Genomic DNA, 24789 nt, shown 5'->3' on the forward strand with positions numbered 1-24789 from the left:
AACATGAAAAGAAGTATGGACCTGAAATATATTTAAATAATTATACTATAGAAGGATTGGTATTTTGCATTTGAAAGTTGTAAGATCTTCCTACAGAAATGCAGTATAATCACATAATTTGTCATTCATAGCATAATTCATCAAAATTTACAACACAACACATCTAGGAAATATTCTTTCTCTGTAGAAAATAGACTTCTGAAAAGCAAAATATCTTCAATACACACTTCTCACTTGAGTACTGAGATTGTTCCCTTAATGAATGGAAAAATATTACTTAGCAAAGTTGTATTAAGTGATCTTTTGGTAAGAGATCACATGGTATCAGGGTGTGTATGGGTCTGGTATGTTATAGTATATATTCTATATACTGATTTCAACATTTGCTTTGTATTTATAGAACATGTACAGATAACAAATATTTCAATGAACACAACTGCAGTTTGAAGGACTCGATGGAGACCTATTTGGCAGAATATAAATATTACAGGTAAGTGATTTAAGATTAGTTGTCAGCAATAAGCAATGTCTACACATTAATAATGGGGTTGTTGTATGTTTTCCAGGCTGTATGGCCATGTTCCAGAAATACTTCTGGAACATGACCATACAGCCCGGAAAACATACAACAACCCTGTGATCCCGGCCATGAAAGCTTTCAACAACACATTAATAATGGTTCATATGGTAGGCAGCTGAGTTCACAAAAACATTATAAATAGATCTAGAGCTATATATTTTTCTCATAATTTATTATTATCTAAGTAGGCAAAATATTTTACCTAATACCTATTTTACAAAATATTTTAAAATATTTTGAAATATTTTACCTTTGGGCTTGCAGGATACTCAACTTTACGTCCACCCTACAAAAAAATAGAAAAAAATTAAATCACTGGAAAATTATTTATTTTTCAATCAGTAAGACTAGAGCATCACAAAATATTGAAATGACTATTAGTAGGATCTCAAAATGGAAGCTAAAGCATATGCTAAAATATATGTATTGCATTATCTTCCTCTTATGGAAGACATTCTTTGAATCCAACAATTTTATGGAAAAAATTACAATTTTTTGAACTGTCTCTATTTGAATTCTAAATGATTTTACAGTACACAGTGAAATTGTGCTACATGATCAGTTTTGAAAACATGTATTTCAAATATCATTATCTCACCATTTTTAAGGGCCTCAGAGACCTAATATATGCATCTTTCCTTTCCCAAAATGATAGATTAGGATATTCCCCAGGTTCCAGCATTAAAGGAATCCCCAGGAAACCAGGTTCTTCATATAGTAGCCATCTATAAATAGAAAAAAGAAAGAAATTTGGAAATTGAATTCTTTCAAATTCAAGAAAGTCTAAAGAAAGATCCAATGAGGAATGACAAAGGTTGAAACTCAGGAATGTTTTTCTGCTGATAGAATGGATACCATTTACAGAACACATTCACCCACTCTGCCATCCATCCCTGAAAACTGCTCTGGAAGATTTGAAAATTCTCCTAAACAGACCACGGAAGAAATGGGAATTCAAGGGAGTGGATGTCACAACCCAGGCTGCAGAGCACCAATAACCATACACAGAGGCCAGAATCTATCTAATATCTTTATTGAAGGAATATATAAAGTTAATAAAAGCAAGTGTATGAAATAGTCCAGAATTAGTCCTTTCAGGAAAGGTCAAAACTAGTCCCAAGAAACAATGTCCAATATGAAATATTAAGGTCCAAAGTTGTAATCCAATAACCGAAACACTCACTTTGCCAAGCAAAGTGAGGGGAGATGACAAGGTCCTTTAGTCCATGAACTTGAGCAAGGCTAGAAGGTAACTTGATTCTTGGAACACAAAGCTTGATTCAAGGCAACAAGGAAACGAGGAGCAAGAACAAGATCCGTGGTAATTACTTGGCGAGGTCCGGAAAACAAGGCAAGATCCGGGGAGAAAACAAGGCTGAGAATGAAGGCTTGGAACAGGAACAAAGGCTTGAAAACAGGAGTAGCTGTCCACACACGCTGCTCCGGTAGCTGACGAATTGACTCCGCAAGATTCCTTCGGGAGCAAGGAACCTAAATAGGCCTCGTTTTCCCACCAGAGAACACTTCTCTGGGGAATCAGAAACGAAAGTCAATCTCTGTGTCCAGATGTATGACTCCCTAAAATTTCTCATGGAAGCAGGCTTAATCATCTGAATGCTTTGCTGCAATTCTCAAGCTCCTGCGATTAGCCTGCTGCACTCCTTTTTGCTGGAGATAATAATTACGGCGAGAAAAAGGGGGAGATTTTGACTCAGGGCTTGTTTGGCAGATTTCTGGAAGACAAACCTCCTGCAGGTGCAAGGGCTCCATTTCTGGCTGGGAAAGTTCCTTTTCTGGCTGAAATGGTGGGAAACCCAAGTTTTCCTCTTCATCTGTCACAACAGCACTAGGAACGGGACTACATGGCCCATGAGTCATCACAGTGGAGAAGAAGTGCAATGCTTACTGCATCACTGAAATTCTGCTCAAATGATGTTGAAAGGAATCAAAGGAAGCTCCATTGAAGACATTCTTGGTTGTTGTATGTTTTCCGGGCTGTATGACCATGTTCCAGAAGTATTCTCTCCTGATGTTTCGCCAACATCTATGGCAGGCATCCTCAGAGGCTGTGAGGTCATACAGCCCGGAAAACATACAACAACCCTGTGATCCTGGCCATGAAAGCCTTCGACAACACATTGAAGACATTCTTATTTTGCCAAAGCAAAGCAGACTATGGAATTAATCATAAACAAGTTTAAAAATCCTGCATAACTATCCAGGAGCAATTTCTATGAATTTTAAAGGGACTTACTTGCAAATAAACGTGTGCATCTATATACAGTATATCAAAATGTAATGTGCTGTTTTACTATGGAGTAAACAGCAAAACCACTGAACCAAATCACATCTAATTTGGCCACAAAAGACATAGTCATCCAGTCCATGTCTTTCAATAAAAAACCCTAGAAAAATAAAGTCCAAATTAGAGGATAAGGAACAGCTGTTTTCTCCCTAGCTGCCACTCAGAAGGGTAGGCCCCACCACCTTTAGGCCCCACCCCCATCGTCTCCTAACAACCCACTCATCCACAATGGCGACAGGCAGAGTTAGGCCTCACTTAAGCCTCTTTCACACTGTTGATAAAATACAGATTATCTGGTTTGAACTCGGTGATATTACATTGCAGACTCAAGTCCCTTCCACACAGTCAAAGCAGAATGCCAAGGCAGATATAATCCACAGTATCTGCTTTGAAATTGTTATTTTGAATCCACACTGGCATATAATCCAATTCAGTGTGCATTTTACACAGTTGTGTAGAAGGGGCCTCATATAATCCAGTTCAAAGCAAATAATATAAGATTATAAACATAATACAGTAGAGTCTCACTTATCCAAGCTAAACGGGCCAGCAGAAGCTTGGATAAGCGAATATCTTGGATAATAAGGAGGGATTAAGGAAAAGCCTATTAAACATCAAATTAGGTTATGATTTTACAAATTAAGCACCAAAACATCATGTTATACAACAAATTTGACAGAAAAAGTAGTTCAATACGCAGTAATGTTATGTTGTAATTACTGTATTTATTAATTTAGAACCAAAATATCATGATATATTGAAAACATTGACTACAAAAATGCGTTGGATAATCCAGAAGCTTGGATAAGCGAGGCTTGGATAAGTGAGACTCTACTGTATATACAAATTACTGTGGTATAATAAAACAGAACAATATGAACTCAGGACAGTAAATAAAGAGCAACACTCAGAAAACAGGGGAATTCCAGACAGGAAACAATCAGGGCCAGCTAATACCTCCCAACAAAGGATTTGCCCAGGCAGGAAGCTGAGGAGGGAGAGAAGTAGTGTGTATTACCATTATCATCATCATCATCATCATCATCATTATTATTATTGTGTATGCTGTGAACCATGAAAATGAACACAATCTGGCTCCAAGTATTTAAAAACTCTAAAATCAGAACACTAAATAAAGAACAACACTTTGAAAACAGGGGAAATCCAGACAGGAAACCATCAGGGCCAGCTAACACCTCCAAACAAAGGATTTCCCCCAGCAAGGAAGCTGAGAAAGGAGAGAAGTAGTGTTTATTATCAAAGTCATCATGCTTACTACTACTACTACTACTACTACTACTATTATTATTACTGTGTTGCTGTGAACCATGAAAATGAACACAATCTGGCTCCAAGTATTACAAAAACCCACTAAAATCAGAACACTACATAAAGAACAACACTCTGAAAACAGGGGAATTCCAGACAGGAAACAATCAGGGCCAGCTAACAACTCCCAACAAAATTTTCTCCCAAGGCAGGAAGCAGCCAGGCTTTGAAGCTATATAACCCAGAATGCCAAGGCAGATATAATCCACAGTATCTGCTTTGAACTGGGTTATCTTGAGTCCACACTGCCATATAAGCCAACTCAGTGTGGATTTTACACAGTTGTGTAGAAGGGGCCTCATATAATCCAGTTCAAAGCAAATAATATAAGATTATAAATATAATACTGTATATAAAAATTACTGTGGTATAATAAAACAGAACAACATAATCTCTAAAACCAGGACAGTAAATAATGAGCAACACTCGGAAAACAGGATAATTCCAGACAGGAAACAATCAAGGCCAACTAACACCTCCCAACAAAGGATTCCCCCAGGCAGGAAGAGACCAGGTTTTGAAGCTGCAAGACCATTAAATGCTAATCAAGGCGACTAATTAACCTTGGTAGAAGGCAGCCAGGCTTTGAATCAGTGATACTACTCTGTACTATGGAAGCTGACCAACCAAAGATTTCCCCTAGATAGCAAGCAGCCAGGCTTTGAAGCAGCGAGGCTATTCATTGCAATTCTAGCAGCCCAAAAAACCTTTCCCCTAGAATGCAAGTACCCAGCCTTCCAAGCAGCAAGCCTATTCCATTGTATTCCAGCTCACCAAATAAGGATTCCCATAAGAAGAAAATGGCCAGGCTTTGAGGCTGCAAGGCTATTCACTGCTATTCCACCTGGCCATCAAAGTATTCCCATAAGCCACAGCAACGCGTGGCCGGGCACAGCTAGTATATACATATAAGGTTAAGGTGCCGTTTTATCATACCACCTGAATAATGGACTGTGGAATTAGCAATTTGTGGTTTGTGTAATGAGGAATTAAGGGCCTTGTGGCACAAGCAAAAGTTCAATTTGTTGTCGAAGGCTTTCATGGCCGGAATCACGGGGTTGTTGTGTATTTTCTGGGCTGTATGGCCATGTTCCAAAAAGTTCAATTTGTTCCTCTCTTGATCACTGTATGCAATGTAACACCAACAATCCAGCTTTCGTTTTAATAATGTTTAGTTGGCTTTTACCCTCATGAAGATTTTTTTTCTTCTGTTCACTATCATTTTCTGCAAATTTTATAAATAACTAGCTTGGGGACCCGGCGGTGCCCGGGTTATTTGAGAACTGAATTGTTTGCCTTTGTTCCAAGTTTAGTCTCGATCCAGTGTCAGTTGGCTTTAGTTGGTACGGGTGAACTACAACTCCCATATGCAAGTCCATGGTCGATCCCCCTCCAAACAGCTTCAGGATGTAAAGCAGGTCATGGGGACTCGATGTGTCAAGTTTGGTCTTGATCAGACATTGGTGAGGGTCGCAGTGGTCTGGGGAAGTGAGTGAAGGTACTGTCAATCCCATCATCCATGGTCTGTTGCTCCCTCAAATGATAGGAGGATGTAAAGTGGGCCACATTGCACCTATATGTCAAGTTTGGTACAGTTTCATCATTCATGGGCATCACAGTGGTCTGTGGGAGTTGAATTGGATGAAGGTACTGGAAATCCCATCATCCTTGGTGCATTCTCCTGCAAACCACACCAGGACATAAATTGTGTGACATTGCACCTGTTGCCAAATAAGGTACAGTTTCGTCTTTCATGGGTATCACAGTGGTCCGTGGGAGGTGAATCGGATAAGGGTACTGCAAATCCCATCATCCAAGGTCCATCCTGCACCAAACCAGATCAGGACGTAAAGAGGGCTACACTGCACCTTTGTATCAAGTTTGGTACAGTTTTGCCATTCATGGGAATCACAGTGGCCTGTGGGAGGTGAATTGGATGAAGGTACTGCAAATCCCATCGTCCTTGGTCCATCCTCCCCCAAACTGCTGCAACATATAAAGTGTGTCATTTGGGATATATATACCAGATTTGGTTCAGTTCTGTCATATGTAGCAGTTGCTGTGGTCTCAAGAAGCGAGTGAAGGTACTGCATGTCCCATCTGTGTGCCAAGTTTGGTCCAGTTCCGTCACTGATGGGCATCGCAGTGGTCTGTGGGAATCGTAGCGATTGAAAGTACTACATATCCCATCACCCATGGTCCATCATCCTGCAAACGGCACCAGGACATAAAGCGCATCATGGGGTAGGCTCTCTGGAATTGTGGGAGTTGGAGTCCAAAACACCTGGAGGGCCCAAGTTGGCCCGTGCCTGGTTTAAAGGCTTCCATAGAATCCTAGAGTTAGAAGGGGGGCCCAAAGGCCATCTAGTTGAACCCCCTTCTGCCATAGAGGAAGACACCATCCAAGCCCTCCCGACAGATGGCCATCCAGTCACAAATACGATTGGGAGATAGATAGAGTCCTAGATTTGAAAGGGGTCTCTGAAGGTCATCCAGTCCAGCCCCTTCTGCTGTAAAGGAAGACACCATCCAAGCCCTCCTGACAGATGGCCATCCAGTCATACATACGATTGGGAGATAGATAGAGTCCTAGATTTGAAAGGGGTCTTTGAAGGTCATCCAGTCCAGCCCCATCTGCCACAAAGGAAGAGACCATTCAAGCCCTCCTGACAGATGGCCATCCAGTCATACATACGATTGGGAGATAGATAGAGTCCTAGATTTGAAAGGGGTCTTTGAAGGTCATCCAGTCCAGCCCCATCTGCCACAAAGGAAGAGACCATTCAAGCCCTCCCGACAGAAGGTCATTCCAACCACACATACCATTGAGACATTTATTTATTTATTTATGTATTTAATTCTGATATTTCTCCCCCGCCTTTCTGCAATGGACCCAAAGTGGCTTGCAAGGTCATTAAGCCACGTGCTAACATCCACCATATAAATAAAACATAAAAGTAATGTCAAGCAATAGTAGTATAAATAAGACATAACTGTGTTCAGTGGGGGCAGGTGAACTACAACTCCCATATGCAAGTCCATCATCCATGGTCCATCCCACCCCAAACAGTGCCCGGGTGTATAGTAGGCCATGGGGACTGTATGTGTCAGGCCTGTTAGAGTGAGTAGGCCAAAGCCTGCTCTGTGGTAGTTTTTTGCCTCAGTAAAAACTGCGGGGGGGGGGGGGGGGAGTAAACCATCCTTAAAAGGAAAGATTTAAAAGATAGTCATTATTTTCTCTTTAGTGTGCTGTGAATAATACTATGTCCCAATGAGCCAGGGAAAACCTGTCTTCTTTGGAACAGTATTAAGGGGTGAAGATGGCCCCCTCCTTTGGGCCTAGCCGGGCCTAGCAGCCTGTCAGTAGAAGCGCTGAAGGAGGTGAGGTGAGGGGGTAGAGTTTTCATAAACATACCCACAAACATTGTTGAAAAGGAAGCATTTAAAACATAATTATTTTCCATCATTAGTTGGATTCAGAATGCTGTGAATGTGTGAGTGAACTGTAATTCTTAGAACCAAAGTTTTTTATTATCAGTATGACAGTTGGGCATGTTGGGTCTATGTGGTCCAGATCTGTTGTCAGTGGGTTCATGGGTCGTAGGGGTTATGTGTGTCAGGTTTGGTCCAGCTCCGGCCTTCCTGGTGGTCCCAGTGGTGTTTTGGATTACCAAAGTGTAGGCCGAGGCTGTTAACTCTCCCAGAGCTAGCTTCGTTCTGAGGAGATAAGTAGGCCGAACGAAGCCAGTTGGTAGTAGTTTTTCCCTCAGCGATCCCAGTGGCCTGTGAAAGTGGCGGCCAATCAGAGCTGGCCCATATTCCGGCTGGCCAATTAGAAAGCTGATCCATATTCTGCGAGGCCAATCAAAACGCGAGCACATATTCCGCCAGGCCAATCAAAACGCTGATACATACTCCGATTTCACTTTTATTATAGATATAGATATATAGATATTTTAGATGCTGTTGTGTACTTATTTTTTAACTATGCATTTTTAAACTTTGTTGTCACCTGCTTTGAGTACCGAACACAGAAAACGTGGAACATAAATGGCTATTACGGGAAGAGGCGGGTAAGAAATAAAATTACTACTATTACTATTACTCTATTAATATATAACTTCTCTTTTAGACATGTTGAAGGATGTGCGAAACTGTGTGTACCACTATCTATCTATCTATATATAAAAGGATAAAAAAAAAATCAGCCTAGGACAAAACAACAAAACTACACATCCCAGAAACACTAAACTTGGCAACACAACCCTTCATCCATGCCTCTACGCTCATACAACAAAAGGAAAAGAAAAATAAAGTCCTAATTAGAGGGAGATGAATAATTGTTTTTATCCAATTGCTGTCAGTTAGAAGACTAAGCTCTGCCCACTTGGTCTCCTAGCAACTTACTCAGCCCAGGGGACAGGCAGAGTTAGGCCTCACTTAGGCCTCTTCCACACTGCTTATAAGATACAGATTATCTGATTTTCACTGGATTATATGGCAGTGTAGACTCAAGGCCCTTCCACACAGCTATATTACCCATTTATAATCTTATATTATCTGCTCTGAATTGGATTATCTTGACTCCACACTGCCAGATAATTCACTTCAGTGTGCATTTTATACAGCTGTGTAGAAGGGGCCTCATATAATCCACTTCTAAGCAGATAATATAAGATTATAAATATACAGTAGAGTCTCACTTATCCAACTTAAACAGGCTGGCAGAACGTTGGATAAGTGAATATGTTGGATAATAAGAAGGGATTCAGGAAAAGCTGATTAAACATCAAATTAGGTAATGATTATACAAATTAAGCACCAAACATCATGTTATACAACAAATTTGACAGAAAAAGTAGTTCAATGCTCAGTAATGCTATGTTGTAATTACTGTATTTACAAATTTAGCACCAAAATATCACAATGAATTTAAAACATTGACTACAAAAACATTGACTACTAAAAGGCAGACTGTGTTGGATAATCCAGAACACTGGATAAGCGAATGTTGGATAAGTGAGATTCTACTGTAATATGAAATAATTACTGTGGTAATCCAGTCCAACCCAATTCTGCCATGGAGGACACAATCCAAGCATGCCCAACAGATGGCCACCCAGCCTCTCAATAATAATAATAATAATAATAATAATAATAAGAAGAAGAAGAAGAAGAAGAAGAAGAAGAAGAAGAAGAAGAAGAAGAAGAAGAATATCATACTATCATAAGGTTAGGAGACACCCCTAAGGATCATCCAGTTTAACTTCCTTCTACCATACAGGACGACACAAACCAAGCACTCTTGACAGATGACCATCCAAGATCTGCACAATAATAATACAAATTGAATCATAGAATCAGACAGTTAGGAGAGACCCCTAAAGGCCATCCAGTCCAACCCAACTCTGCCACTGGACAATACAATCCAAGCACTCCCAACAGATGGCCAGCCAGCCTCTCAATAATAATAATAATAATAATAATAATAATAATATCATACAATCCTAAGGTTAGCAGATACCCCTAAGGATCATCCAGTTCAACTTCCTTATATCATGCAGGAGGACACAATCCAACCACTCCTGACAGATGGCCATCCAATATCTGCACAATAATAATACACATTGAATCATAGCATCAGACAGGTGGAGACACCCCTAAAGACACCCAAAACCCACGAAACTTGGTCACAAAAGACATGGTCATCCCCGCAGTGTTTAGACATCAAAACCAAAAAGAAATAAATATTCAAACTGTAAGTCACTCAAACTGCACTGTGTGCATGTACGGAGTAACCCCCACCCTTGGAAGACATATGTGCATGAAAGGCAGCTGCGCGTGAGCATCCCAACCGCCAGGGGCAGCGGATTGTGTAACGTGAGGGAGGAGGACAATAGGCCTAAACAACCACATCCGGCAAGTGAACGAGGCAGAGGAAAAAAGGGTGAAGGAAAGCTTTCCCCCTTTCAAGCTTTTAAAAACTTATTTTCTTGTCATTCAGTCAGGGACTTTGTGAAAACGACATAGCGCGAACGCAGGCGGGAGAAGGGAGGGAGAGCGAACAACAACTCCCACAATCCCTAACCGACTATTTGGGACTATGGGAGTGGTAGTCCAAATGGGGGCCCATTTCATCAGAAAACTGCTTGATTGTGCTTAAAGAAATGGCCTCGCAGCCCTTCCGTGGGCATCTGGTAAGTAAACAGAGACATTTATGAAGTAATGGCGGCGTGGCTTTTCCCCAACCGGCTATCCAGTCCTCCATCCCTCCTCCCCACAGCGTTCACGCTAAGGATTTTTTGCAAAGTCCCTGACTGAATTATAAGAAAATAAGTTTTTTAAAAGCTGGAAAAGGGGAAAGCAACGCAGGCAGAAGGGACGGAGGGCGAAACAGCAGGGAGGGAAAAAGTCACACTGCCTTTACTTCAGAAACGCCTCAGTTTGCTTACCAGACACCAACGGAAGGGCTGTGAGGCCGTTTCTTTAAGCACAATCAAGCAGATCTCTGACAAAATGGGCCCCCATTTGGACATCAACTCCCACAATCCCACACCAGCTAATTGGGAATATGGGAGTTGCAGTACAAAACACCAGGACAGTACAACAAGACTGCTCAAGCCCCTACCATCTTAAAAACAACAAAGACAATAAATACTAAACAGGCAAACTACTTCCAACATTCTTAAAAGAGGGAAATTCAAAACCAGAGACACACAAGGCCAGCTAAAACCTTCCAACACAAAAAACACCCACCCAGGAACCAGCCAGCCTATCACGCTAAAAGCCCATTAAATACTAATCAAGGTGACACATTGCAGCATGCATATCTGTTTCCTACCAAGGGAAATCCTATGAAAAACAAGAACACCTCACTGCGAATATTGCAACAATCTACAACTAGGACAGTGAAAACAAACCAACACTATGAACACAGGGAAAACAGGTCCAGCTAACACCATCCAACAAACAACGGAAAATGAAATAAAAAAGACCCAGTATTAAAAACCAAAAAAACCAAGAACATTAAATAAACAACACTTTGAACACAGGGAACTTCCACAGAGGAAACTATCAGGAAAAAATAACAAAACAATAAAATGTATACCATCAGGACAACAAATAAAAGGGGAACCATTTGAAAACAAGGGAATTCAAGAAATGAAACAATCAGGGCCAGCTAACGCCTCCAAACAAAGGATTCCCCCAGGGAGGAAGCAGCCAGGCTTTGAGGCTCCAAGGCCATTACATGCTACTCAAGGAGACTAATAACAGCGTGCATACCTGCCACACCCAGACAATTCAGTGTATTCCAGCTCACCAAACTTGGATACTCTTACGAAAAAAATGGCCAGGCTTTGCGGCTGCAGGGCTATTCACTGCTATTCCACCTGGCGAACAAATGAATCCAAAAAGCCACAGCAACGCATGGCTGGGCACAGCTAGTTTTTGATAAGACACTCTGATTCAGTGTCAAAAACTAGACTGAGTTGCAAAAGTTAATGGACCTAATTTTGCAGATTCCATTAAGATGAAGCAATTTAACATGGTTGTAATAACATGGCACACTGAACTCCCAAAGTTCATCATTCTGGTCTGTTACTCTACCTTGCCAGAAAAAAAAAATATCGATATCGAATAACTGAAATCTTTTTCATGTACATTTTCTCCTTTTATAAAAAAATACATATCCATAGGAGATGATAAAAACTGGGCAAACATGATAATCACAGACAGCAGCAGTCACAGTCATCTTTCATCCTATGGCTACTTACCTCGTAAATTAACAAAAGTCATTCATATCAAATGATTGTGGCAGTAAACACATTCAACCTTAACACCTGACAGTCATCCCTTAGTTTTAGCCTTTTCCTTCTCAAATGTGAAACTTATGCAGAAGATATAAGACTGGTCTAACTTGTAGAATTATCGTGAAGATTAATGTGAAGCCCTCTTGAGTGACTGAAAATATTTAATACAAAGAGTGGTCACATTTCTATTAATATTTTCTAATGTTTTTAAGTGCCAAATTAATCTACCCAGCTGTTGTTATGACATTGATGTAAGCACATGTCAAGGCATGTCTACAGCACTATTCACCTACTAGAAGCATACTTGTCATTCCCAGACAACCCAGCCACACCATGATCCATTTTCATTAGTGAACTTTGAAGATAGATCAAACTACAGAAACGAAGATTGCAAATACAATTGTACCTTAGGAAAGCATATTTTGTCTAGTAAAAGATTCGGATAGCATAAGGAGGGGCCTTCTTCACCATTTCCCTGCCAAAGATTTGAATATTTCTCAAATCTTGAAGAAGGTGCAATGGAAGATCAGAACCTAATCCTCTTGTGCAAACAAACATCCAGTCAAATCTTTTTAACCAGCTCATGGTGGAATAACACAAAGGTTTTCATTCTGCTCAATGATTACCACTGATTATCACAACAAAAGATAGCTATGGTTTAGATTTAGCAAATCCAGAACCAAAAAAAAGGCTGATTTGGGAGATGAAAGAATGATGCAGGGCTCCTGCAAAGAAGGCTGAATCAGAGTCTGTACGCTTCTGAAGATTCAGGATTGGCAGTTTAATACAGAGAGACAGAAGCTATGTCTACACCAGGCAAAATATTCTGGAGTAATCCCAGCATGGGAAGTTCACATGTACTGGGGTAGAAGTGACCTGAAGCTCTTTTAAAGTTCTAAAGCCCTCCAATCATAGCAATTTTAGGGAGAGGTGTTGAAGTAATACACATATTACAAGGTCATGCCATATATGGGTCTGTGTGTGCCTTAAAATAGTCTGTTGACTTATAGTGACCCAATGGATTTCAAAGGCAAGGGACATTCAGAGATAACTTTGCCAGTTTCTTTTTCTGAAATACAGTCTAAAGCACCTGGTACAGTAGAGTCTCACTTATCCAACATAAACGGCCCGGCAGAACGTTGGATAAGTGAATATGTTGGATAATAAGGAGGGATTAAGGAAAAGCCTATTAAACATCAAATTAGGTTATGATTTTACAAATTAAGCATCAAAACATCATGTTATACAACAAATTTGACAGAAAAAGTAGTTCAATACGCAGGAATGCTATGTATTAATTACTGTATTTACGAATTTAGCACCAAAATATCACGATGTATTGAAAACATTGACTACAAAAATGCGTTGGATAATCCAGAATGTTGGATAAGCGAGTGTTGGATAAGTGAGACTCTACTGTATTTGGGCAGACCAATTCATACTTTCTGATAGTTCTTTCTCCCAAAAGCAAGAATGTGTAGCAAACATTGCTCCCTTCAAGTCCTTCTACGTGTGCCATTGTATATCCACCTCTCGCCTATATTACTTTCAGTGACTTTTGTGACAGTCACTGCCAGTTAAAAGCTTTAGAACATTTTTAATCCTTATTTCCATGGAGAGTAAAGGCATGACTTGATACACAATTTAATCTGAAGAGGAACCAGATAATTACAAAACTGAAGTCTCTGGATAAACCGGAGCTTCTATGTCTAATTAACCGTGCTGCTTCCCAATTGATTAGATGCCATTCCCTCAGGCAATATGGGGAAAGGAGACAGCAACTGCCTTGCCCCCCCCACCCCAATTTACCTAAGCACCTGGAAAGACGCTATCCAGAATCCACTTCCACATCCTCCATCTCCCTGGTGTACTAGATAGCATCATTCCAGGCACTAAGGAAAGTCTCCCTCTATATTAGTGCCCAACAGGTACAACTAAGGTTAAGTTCAGAGTGGAGCACAGATTGGATGGTTAGTGAGTTGTAGTGGCAAAATTTTTGTTGGCAATGTAATTACCTCCAGTGTTAATCTAGAGTAGCCCAATCTGGATCAGCATCAAAATAACTGCCCTGTCAAGGTGCACTTTGGAAATCTTTTTATATCAACCAAAAACTCTATGATACAGGCCAGGTTCAAAAGTCCCATAGCCACAAAGAAGGAAAATTAAATTACTTCTGAGTACAGACAGTCCCCGAGTTACAAACATCCAAAATAGTGAAGTACGGGGGTGAAACAACAGGAAGCAAAAGAAATCTACCCCTAGGAAGGGAAACTCTCTCCTGAAAGAATTGTCACAGGGAAAAGGTGTCTCCACTGAAGAAACAGGGAGCAAAACAAACACTACAGCTATGTTATCCAAAGAATACACATACACACACACACACACACATATATACACACACACAGTGATCCCTCACTTATAGCTGGGGTTAGGTTCCAGGACCACCCGCAATAAGTGAAAATCCGCGAAGTAGGGACACTATATTTATTTTAATATTTATACATTATTTTAGTAGTTATACACTATTTTAAGTCTTTATCAACCAATTGTGTGTTGATAAATCGCCTCCTTCTCCTCCCGTTGCTGCTTGGGCTCCTTTTCTCTCCCTTTGGCTTCTCCTTCCTCCCTTCCTTAGACTGTAAATTTTAATTTTTTATGATTTATAATAGTCTTTTAGTTTATTGAAAAACCGCGAAACAGCGAATCCATGAACAGTGAACTGCGAAGTAGTGAGGGAACACTAAGTACACATTTGGCTAATGTTACACTTAAAAAATGTACCTGTTCCGACTTACATACAAATTCAATTTAAGAACAACCTACAGAACCTATCTTGTTTGTACCTTGGGGACTGCCTGCACTGATAGTGAAGTCCCTTTTTCATATTTCATCTGCAAAGCATTTATCAACGAATCATATCTTAAATGATCATCATTCATTAAAAGACTAAGACAAAAGAAAGTGTAATGAAATGCATAAGTCTACAAATACATACATATACAGCCTAAACACACACACACACACATATATTCATGAACTTACATGCCCCAATGCACTCGGATTGAAGAAGTCTTCTGGGGAGAACCAAATCGTGTTTCTTCTGTATCATCAAAATATGAATTCACAAGCCCTAAACCATCTGGTTCTGTAAACAGGTCAATTCGGCATAGTCTATAATCCTGTCAAAATTAGAAAATTAAATTTAAAATATATAAAGGTGTTGTGGGAAAATACAGCTCTTCTGTCCCTCTCTTCTTTTTCTTGCAAAAAAGGGGTACATTGTTGTGCTACCTAAGCCTCCACCAACAATAATTTACTTGTTCAATAGCCCACAATCCACTGCACTGTTTAACATTAAAAGCACAATTTTTAATTTTTTGTTATATTTGTGGATTTTGTTTTTAGTCGCAACAGTTCCTTGAGGTTCAAAGGGACAGCAAATTGGTCCTGGGCTGAGGTTGCCAATCCTAGTATAGTAACAGTAAGTAAGATGAATAGCTTCTCAGCCTTCATACTGGCACTGAATGTTATTCCTCACTAAAGAAGTTGCTGCTTGCTTTCAAGACATTTCTAAGAGTTTTCTTGGAAAAATTTATTCAGAGTGGTTTTTCATTGCATTTTTCTGAAGCTGAGAGAATGTGACCTGCCCAAGATCACACAGTGATTTTCCATTGTCAAGCAGGGTTTCAAACCCTGGTCTCTAGAGCCATAGTCCAACAAACAAACTACTACACCACCCTGCCTCCCAACAGCAGTTGTTATAATCCCCAAATCTAGAATTTTCCCACAACATTGGAAAAAAACAAATTGAAAACACAAATAAAATGTGACTGCAAATTTTAACCTAAAGATGGACAGAGGAGCCACTCGTTTAACTCAGCTGGAGATGTAATTTTGAGTTGGCAGATGTTTTTTAAAAATAACAATTTAATGTATGTTTCATGTTTTGTACAACTTTCTTATTCTGATCTAGGCATTATTTTGTATTTATTTGCTTGATCGTACTTTGCACTTTATTGAACTTTGCATTTTGTAGACTTTGAATTTATTATGCTTTGGAGAGAGCCTTAAGATTGTTCCAGTTAATCTCATCTTTCCCTCTCTGCCCTGACCACACTTATTCAAAGTTAGCTAACTGAAAGGTATGTGCCAGGACAACTGGCTTGTTGAGATGGGAGGGTGGAGAACAGCTATTAACATTGTGGTATGGTTTCACTGGTTAATGAGTTGCTTTATCCATCTCATTTTTGGATTGATGTTTTATTGAATTTTATGTTCATGAGCTGTCTTATCTGTAATCCTTATGGAATCCATTCTGTGTGTGAAAAGTGGCTTGATTTTTTCAATGAAGTACATTGAAATGTGAAAATAGTTTTGTAAGGGTATAGATCAGGAATGGGTAAACTTCAGCATTCCAGGTGCTTCAGACTTCAACTCCCATAATTCCTAATAGTCGGTAAGCTGTCTGGGATTTCTGGGAGCTGAAGTCCAAAACACCTGGAGGGCCAAGGTTTGCCCATGACTGATGTAAATACACATCCAAATGTACACAAGAACTTATATATTATTCAAAACAGTACAGACAGCATTCTTGTTCAAATATAAATTTTGTTGCACAGTGACTGTCCAACTTTAGGCTTACAGTTGCCAATTTGGATGAATAATATCCAAACCAAAGTTGATAACTGAGCTGGTCAAATAAAATAGATTATATATCATGGACTAAGCAGTATGTATCTGACCAAACCAAAAAAATTAAAAATGAATCATTTCTGACAACAGGAGATTAACTAAAACTTCACCAACATCCTGAAAAAGAAAATAACCTCTAAAACATTACAACATGTTTAGCGAATTTGCCATATTGTTAGGTACACCCTAGATTCATTTATAATTCAACAGCATTAAACAAAAGAATAGAGGTTACTAGGGAGCTGCAAGTCCTATAAATTTGTACAAAGTAAAGTCATAGTAAGATACAATACAGTCAAGCCTTTACTTGCCTTTATTACATGTCTGATTGAACCAATCACTGCAGGTTCATGGGTTGTGCATCCATCTTTATTGTCAGATGGCTCCTCTCCCCAAAGATTTGTGAGTTCCAGTTCTCCTTCCTCCAGAGGAATAGAAGGCCCTTCAAAGTTTGGCTTCTCATACAGAATCCAGCTATAAAATGAAGCATAGGCAGTAAGTTAGAGCTAGTCACATTTTAGAAATCCAATACAGGCTGTCCCTGAGTTACAAATATCCAACTTACAAATGACTCATAGTTAAGAAGAGGGGTGAGACAACAGGAAGTGAGAGAAATCTACCCCACAGAAGAGAAATTCACTCCTGAAAGAGTTATTATCATGAGGAAAAGGTATCTCCACTGATGCTTTCCTTCAAATCCTTGTTTCCACAACAAGCCTTTTTTTTCTTTCAAAATTCAATTATTACAGTGACATAAGTGAGGTGAAATCACAGACAGTAAAACAAACTCCACAGGTGTATTAACTTTTTCCTATGCTATCCAAAGTTTAAATATGTTTTAATATGTGTATGTTATAGAACGTTTTAGATGATTATGTGGTTTTAGTGATGCTGTAACCCGCCATGAGCCATGAGGACAGGCGGGCAAGAAATACAATTATTGTTATTATTGTATTGTCGAAGGCTTGATATTGATATATTTATATAGTTGATATTATTGTTATATCGACCAAAAACTAGATAAAGGCTAATTTTGGCTTTTAGTAGAAGGCATTCTTATCAGGTTACATGACACTTTATAGGAAAGAAAATGAAGTACTCCACCCCTATGTATCTAAGTAAAAGTAAACATATTAAGTCAATATAAAACAAGAAAATAAAACAAGAAAAATAATGTAACTAGACTAAAATATATATTAAACCATTCAACCAGTTAAAAGGTGAATTTAAAATATCAAAATAGTTTAAAACCATGAGCATGAACATTTTTAAGTAAACCAATCAGGCCCCAATGGTTTTAACAAATAGCCATGTTTGTACTTGGTGCTACATTGGTGCCAACTGGACTTCCAAGGCTTTCCAAAATCAGGGGTGCCATAACTTAAAAAAGGTCTACTGCTTCTCTGGAGCATTAAAAAAGAGGACCCTCTAGCAGACCTCAATTTCTGAGCCAGCATTATAGAGGGAGAAGCACTCCTCTGGATTGTCAGACTGTAGGTTCAAATATTTTGTTTGTTTGTTGGGGTTATGGTTATTAAGGGAAAGGCATGATGGAATAAAATGAAGGAATAATTCACCATTGTAAAAATGCTGATTTGAGAACTCTCAAAATATGAAACTTTTAACCAGAGAGAATAAATGTCACCTTAGATAGCATGTTTTAAAAATTAACCATGCAGGAACCAAATCCTGCAAGATCCTGGGAAATATGTATGTCAATGTAACAAATGAAAACCTAACCAAAGATCTAGTGGACATTTGGTAGTTCTCACTTCTCCAAGCATTCTGTTCACATTCTCGAGTCGTACAAATTGAAAAGAACCTATTATTATTTGACCAGTAGTGACTGTTTATTCCTGAGACTGTATCAACAGCAATGCCATCCAAGTTAAATTGGGACTGAGCGATTTCATCAAGCAGAATACCTTGCAAATTCTTCACAGTGAACTGTCTGCATTATCTTCTTGAAGGACAAACACTCCTCTAACTACAGGGGAAGAAGATATAACCAGGACTTGGGAAAGGGCAACATCAGCTTCAAAAGATAAATCACAAGAAGGAACTATGAAACAGAAGTTCACAGCCAATTCCACACTATAAAGTCAGAAATGAAATAAGGTAAGAAACCTGGTGGTAGAAGTATACAGCATCAGTCAAATCCAGAGAGTAGATCAAGAGGGTGGAGCCAAGGTGCAAATCTGTGTCAGAAGCTAGACAGGCAGGAGACTATGCAAAGGAGAAAATCAAAGCATGAGAAGATGTGCAGAGCTGAAGCCAAGGAGGAATCTGGGGGAGAAATTGACAAGAAAAAAGAAGCAAGAGGAAGGAAGACAGAGTTTTGTTCAGTGCATTTATTGCACCTTGGAGACCAAAAAAAGAGCTTGATCATCTCTACATTACTTTGTTCTATACTGAATATAGACACAATTTGTTCTTTTGAGCGCATCTATGTGTAGCTCTAAGGAATCCCCAGAAGGGATCTGGCAGTAACTCCAATCCAACTATTAGCTTGGTGTGATATACTGCTGCACCAGTTGTCCTACAACTCGTGTACACAAATAAAGAATTTAAAAATTATAGTATAAATTACGTATACTATTATTATTGCAATTTATTTTTGCCCTTTAACAAATAGCTAGCGCAACATGAAACCTATAATCATGCCTTGTTTCATTTACATTTTTTGCTTTGTTAGCAGGTTCTTTTGTTTTAAGACACCTAGACTTTATTAGAATCATTACGCACACCTTTGGCAGCCACAAGAATTCTATCATGCAGAACAGTTTTCACAGCAATGAGCAAAATGCAGATCATAGGCCACATGCACCCCAAGTCAAATCTCCTGCCCCCAGGGAGTCAAATAATTGCTCCAAAATGCCTCCCAATTTCTCTAGAGGGTATGGAGGCCTTTTTAAAAAAACAGAAAGCAATCAGTAAGTGACTTCTGCTCATTTCCTGCTGTTTTTTTTAAAGACATTTCTTAAAATGGCTCAGAAGGCCCAAAATATTGTCTCCTTGGAGGTATCTGGGGAAAATGTTTGGCATTTTGAGTTTCTTTTGTTTTGCAGGAGCAAAACAGGGTACCCTTTCAAGGACTTTTGGGGATTACTGTGGCCCCATTCCCTTCCATAGTTGCCTCTCCCTGTTTGTCACAGCAGCAGCAACACCACCATCACAATTTGCAATAACAACTGTTGCTATTGTTGTTGTTATGTATCCTGCCTTTTCCCCAAAACTGAGGCTCTAGGCAGCATACATATATTAGTAAAAAGATAAATTAAAGTACAATTAGACTCAATAAAATTAAAAGCAACTTAAAATACACCAATTAAAAGACAAGAAGTACCAGTACAACCACTATTAAGTCTTTTCCATATAGAATCACTTTTCAAAGGCTGGCTCATTTTTTTTAAAGACTTCAAACTGCTACTGCCCAAAATGTTTTTAAAAGATGCTCAGCACTCAGTAAAAGAAATCTGGTTTTCCTGTTGGTTTTACCAAAGTCAGAAAGCACACAGTACTAAGAATTTAGGAAACATTGGGATTAAAAAATTGACATTATTTAGGATCGCAGGTGAGCCTTTTGGCATCTAAGCAGGAAAATATGAGCATAGTTAACAATAAAGGTTCTACATGGATTAGCTCAAATATTATGCTTGCTTTGACAGTTCAAAACATGTCCTAGAAGAAATTCAAAGTAAACTAGTTCAACCAAGCTAGGCAATAAAACAGGCACAGTGCCAAACATACATTGATAAAACAAATGAATTATATTTAAGCAGAATTAAGTGACTGGGTTTAGAATTAGAGAAACAGCAAGGAGAAAAGAGATCTTAAATACTTACCATCCTCGAATGATTTTAATAAAAATCACCGGTGAGAGTGCCCAAGAAGTGCAATCCAAAACATCATTAAACACCTCAATTGTACTTTCTGGGGGACCTGGCTTGTTCACAATTACAATCTGTATTTATCAAGAAAATAAATCACAGGCTGTTTTAATCTAACAAGAAAACATCGCACGGACAAAGAATGTCATTAACAAAATATATCAACTTACCTTTCCAGGCCTAGGGTTAATTTTATTTTGGCTGTTTCCTGAAAATGCCTGCTAAAACAAAGGAAGCAAGCCGTAAGAATTCAAACAAAAAATAAGATGTATTTTACTCCATCATATAAGTTAGCTTTACAAAAGTGAAATTTGTATTTCAGTGTATTTTAATTTAAAATATAATGTATATAAATATTTTAGAAGTCATTCTTTTAAATTTGCATAAGATTTTGTATTATTATACAATGGATATCTCTTTAGGATAAGACAGTCCAGCATATTTATAAATAAACTAGAAAGAACATGAATTGCAAGGAAAAGGTGACTACAGAATAAGTTAAACCAATAAATGTATACATATTTATTATATTATTGTCATCTCAATCACTAAAATAGGTTTTTTTAAAGGAATCAGTAATGTTTTGAAACCTTTTAAAAACATTTATCTGTGAAGAAAATCTTTGTTTTAGAAACGACAGTAGCCAATTCCATATCTATCTATTTTTTGCTCTATCATCAAAATTGTGTATATTTTTCTGAAGAAAAGAAAGAAAACAAAATGAAAAGGAAAGCAACAAAAGCATGAAGTTTCAATGTGTAAAAGCATACAATCAGCTTCAAACCAACCTCTATATCTAGGAAACTATTTGGTTCATATTGTCCAGGTTTCACCCAGCTTGAAAAACTGTTGTCAAGGTTTCCAAAATTTGGCATTTGTAGAATTCTCTGGTTCTTTGCGTCATCAGTTTGCAAGTATTTCTCTATATAATTTGCAGCCTTGAAATCTGAAAAAGACTGAACATGAAAAAAAAAATCAGAGGCTGCTTACTTAGAAAATATATCTGAGCAAACACAATTTTTAACATTTGGGGAGGTATTTGATGTCTGTTCTATTACCTCTGATCTCTGAGCTGTATCAAACATTACAGGAGTTATTCCCAAGGAATCACTGCTCTTCTGAGATGCAAACGATGTTGTAATTGTGTTTATAGAGGTCACAGATGGCACAAACACTTTTTCTTTTGCACTGGGTGACAGTAGGCTTGAAAAGATGGCACTGTTCTCAAGTCGAGATCGCTTAACTTCCCCATCAGTACTATCCTTACTCTCTTTTCCATTTGTTTCTTGGAAAAGGACAGGATCTGCTCTGTTCGATTTTAGAGACTGAAGAATGATGCTGTTTTCAGCAGAGGCACGTTTGGGTCTGACCCTCGCCTCAGTTTCTAAACTTTGCAGCTTCAGCTGTAGGGACGGGGCTAGATCCTGAGGCTTATCTCTCTTCATTCCCAAGCCAACAGTGAATACATTTGGGTCAAATATTTTCTCTAAATTGTCTTCATGAATTGGAGGCATAGCAAAATGAGGTGCTGGAGATTTGGGAACCTTCGGCTTTTTCTTTTTCTGGGGTATACAAATAGCGCTATCTAGATTTTTAAGTGTTTCAGTAAATTTTGCCATATCAGATGGGGACTCACAAATGGGTTCATCATTACCAGCTTTGAAAGCACTACAACTGCCTCTTGGACTTTGCTGTCCACTGATATTTTGCTCAAACAAGTGTATATTCTCTAAAACAGTATTTGTCATATTATTATCTTCAGTTTTGTTTTCAGGAATCGGAGTTTGCTCAAATTCTGACTTTCTAGGTGTGAGGTCAGATTGCAAGAAACTCTTTTCATCTTTATTTGTGGAGCGTAAGTCTGTTTTCAAGGAATGTTCCTCTTCACCTTCAGGAGACATGGATCCAACCTTCACATTAATGTTATTATTTTGGAAGTTTTCAATCTCTTTATGCTTCTCTATAAATTTAGTTTCACTCGTGGGTTGCAAATTCTCCTTGATTAATTCTACATCCAATTTTTTAGCTGTAAGAATATCTGCATTACCAGTTTGATTAACCTGAAATTCAGCAGCTTTTCCAAATTCCTCATTTGTTATAATGTTGGATTGGATCCTTCCTTCTGACTTGATTTTTATATCTGAAGCGGTTTCTTTAATCTTTGTGCCATTTTGCATAGCTTTCTGGCGGTTGTTTGCCTTGTTTATTGCTCTGTTTAGCAGTTCATTTTCAGTGTGCTGTTTCCCAAACTTCAGTTTTGCTCTACCAACAAATGTATTTGATACTGAACCTTTTTTTGAGGCTTCAGTAGATTGATTTTGACTTGACTGTTTGTTTTCGAACATGGATATTTTATTGGCAATATCGAAGTTAATTTTGACTGCTTTGTCCATTGAGTCTTGCTCACTTCCTAAATCTTCCAGGCTTTTTGATGTTTTAAGGTTTAATTGAATCCTTTTTGGTTTAGCTGGCCTGAAAAGTTAATATAAAAAAGAATTACATTGTAGTCTATGCCAATAATTCATTTTACTGTGTTAAAAATCAAAACAAATATATGTAGGTAATCAAATTATGGGAAATACTTATATTTTACTCCACCAACTGGATACAGTGGACCTACTTCAAGTTATTCAGACTTATAGGGCATGTCTTATTGGCCTCTGTGAAACATACAACTCAGTGTATTTAGGATTGAAGATAACTCTTCTTAGGATTTAAATGCAATCTTAAGCTGCACTAAAAGAAGCATAGCATTCAAGTTATGGGAAGTACCACATATACTTATGTTGATCTTAAGTCAAGGCCAGATTTGGGTGCAAAAATAATGGATTTTGAACCATGGATTCATGGCCAGAATCACTGTGGTGCTGTGAGCTTTTTGGGCTGAATGGCCATGAGATCCTCTGAAGATACCAGCTATGGTTGCAGGCAAAACATCAGGACAGAATGTTACTAGAACATGGCCATACAGCCCGAAAAACTCACAGCAACCCAAGTCATGGGTCATTCAGTGGAGAGGGAAAGTCAACTCAACTCTGCCTCTGTAAGCCAGCTGCCCCTGCTAATTCCCCATCCAGGTATTCAAAAAGTCCAGAAGCTATGGTGGAGAAAGTAAAATAATTGGTGTTTTTTTTTCAAGATCTTCCAGGAGCTCTCACCTTTAACCACTCTATTCAGAAAGTTAACGTGATATGGAGGTTGTTTTCTTTGCAAGAGCTAAGGTACAGTTCTCACATTGACCCACTGATAAGTTGGCCCAAGTTTTTTGGATTGATATTTTGACTAAAAGTTCTAGATTTATACACGAGTACATAGAGCAGTAGTTCTCAAGCTGTGGGTCCCCAGATGCTTTGGCCTTCAATTCCCAGAAATCCTAGTAACTGGTAACCTGGCTAGGATTTCTGGGAGTTGTAGGCCAAAACACCTGGGGACCTACAAATTGAGAACCACTGACATATACTTCCACTCTGTTCTGTGTGAGGCCATATTTAACCATTTGTGTCCAGGCTATTTGATTAATAGCATCTCCCCCTATAGACCAACTTGGACAATGTGGTCATCGAAGGAGGTCCTGCTGTCGGTCCCACCCCCGTCTCAAGCATGGCTGGTAAGAACGAAAGCACCTTGCACCTTCTCCATGATCGCCCCCCCCCCACCTCTGGAACTCCCTTCCTAAAGAAATAAAGATGGCCCCCTCCCTCCTCACTTTCAAAAAAACAACTGAAAATGTACTTTTGCTCAATAGCATATGAAGATGAGGATTAGATCCTGATACTGCTAGTACCTTTGATTAAAATCTGATACCTGTATCCAGGCTCTGTTTACCATGCTAGCCCAGTTAACATCTTTGGCAATAATAATCTCATATACCCCTAATGAATCCTGTCGGCTTGAGGAAAGTGATGTTTCCGTTTGATGTTTTGTTTTATGTTGATACAATTTATTTGATAAGTTATATCTTATTTTAATTTTAGATGTTAGTTATTTTATAAGTTGGGTCATTATTTTTGTTATTATGTGTGTGTTGTTATTGTATATAGGCATTTAATATTTGCCTTTTTATGACCAGATTCTGCCCTGAGTCCCTCCGGAGAGACAGGGGGGATACAAATAAAGATGATTGTTGTTGTTGCTGTTATTTGACATTAATTGGAATGCAGGCAGAAGAAAGTGACCCAAATG

The 24789-nt window shown here is 38.7% G+C and overlaps 2 protein-coding genes across 6 annotated transcripts in view; one reads left to right on the forward strand and one right to left on the reverse strand.

Moving 5' to 3' along the window:
* The window catches only part of LOC134298835 (uncharacterized), a 483127-nt gene that overhangs the window by 292654 nt on the left and 165684 nt on the right, over positions 1-24789 (forward strand). The window lies entirely within an intron of this gene.
* Positions 1-24789, reverse strand: part of crybg1 (crystallin beta-gamma domain containing 1) — a 144529-nt gene that overhangs the window by 26404 nt on the left and 93336 nt on the right. For 4 of the 5 annotated variants that reach the window (XM_062980142.1, XM_062980148.1, XM_062980154.1 and 1 more), the window contains 8 exons: positions 21666-23079; positions 21396-21563; positions 20778-20828; positions 20563-20681; positions 17029-17191; positions 15068-15204; positions 1179-1305; positions 831-866 (listed from right to left, as the gene is read on the reverse strand). In XM_062980142.1, the coding sequence (XP_062836212.1) occupies positions 831-866; positions 1179-1305; positions 15068-15204; positions 17029-17191; positions 20563-20681; positions 20778-20828; positions 21396-21563; positions 21666-23079 (2215 nt within the window). The remainder of the gene's footprint in view (positions 1-830; positions 867-1178; positions 1306-15067; positions 15205-17028; positions 17192-20562; positions 20682-20777; positions 20829-21395; positions 21564-21665; positions 23080-24789) is intronic. The other variant, XM_062980145.1, reaches the window with a different exon arrangement.

This window comes from Anolis carolinensis, chromosome 1 (genome assembly GCF_035594765.1).
Source record: "Anolis carolinensis isolate JA03-04 chromosome 1, rAnoCar3.1.pri, whole genome shotgun sequence".
Classification (NCBI taxonomy): Eukaryota; Metazoa; Chordata; class Lepidosauria; order Squamata; family Dactyloidae; genus Anolis; species Anolis carolinensis.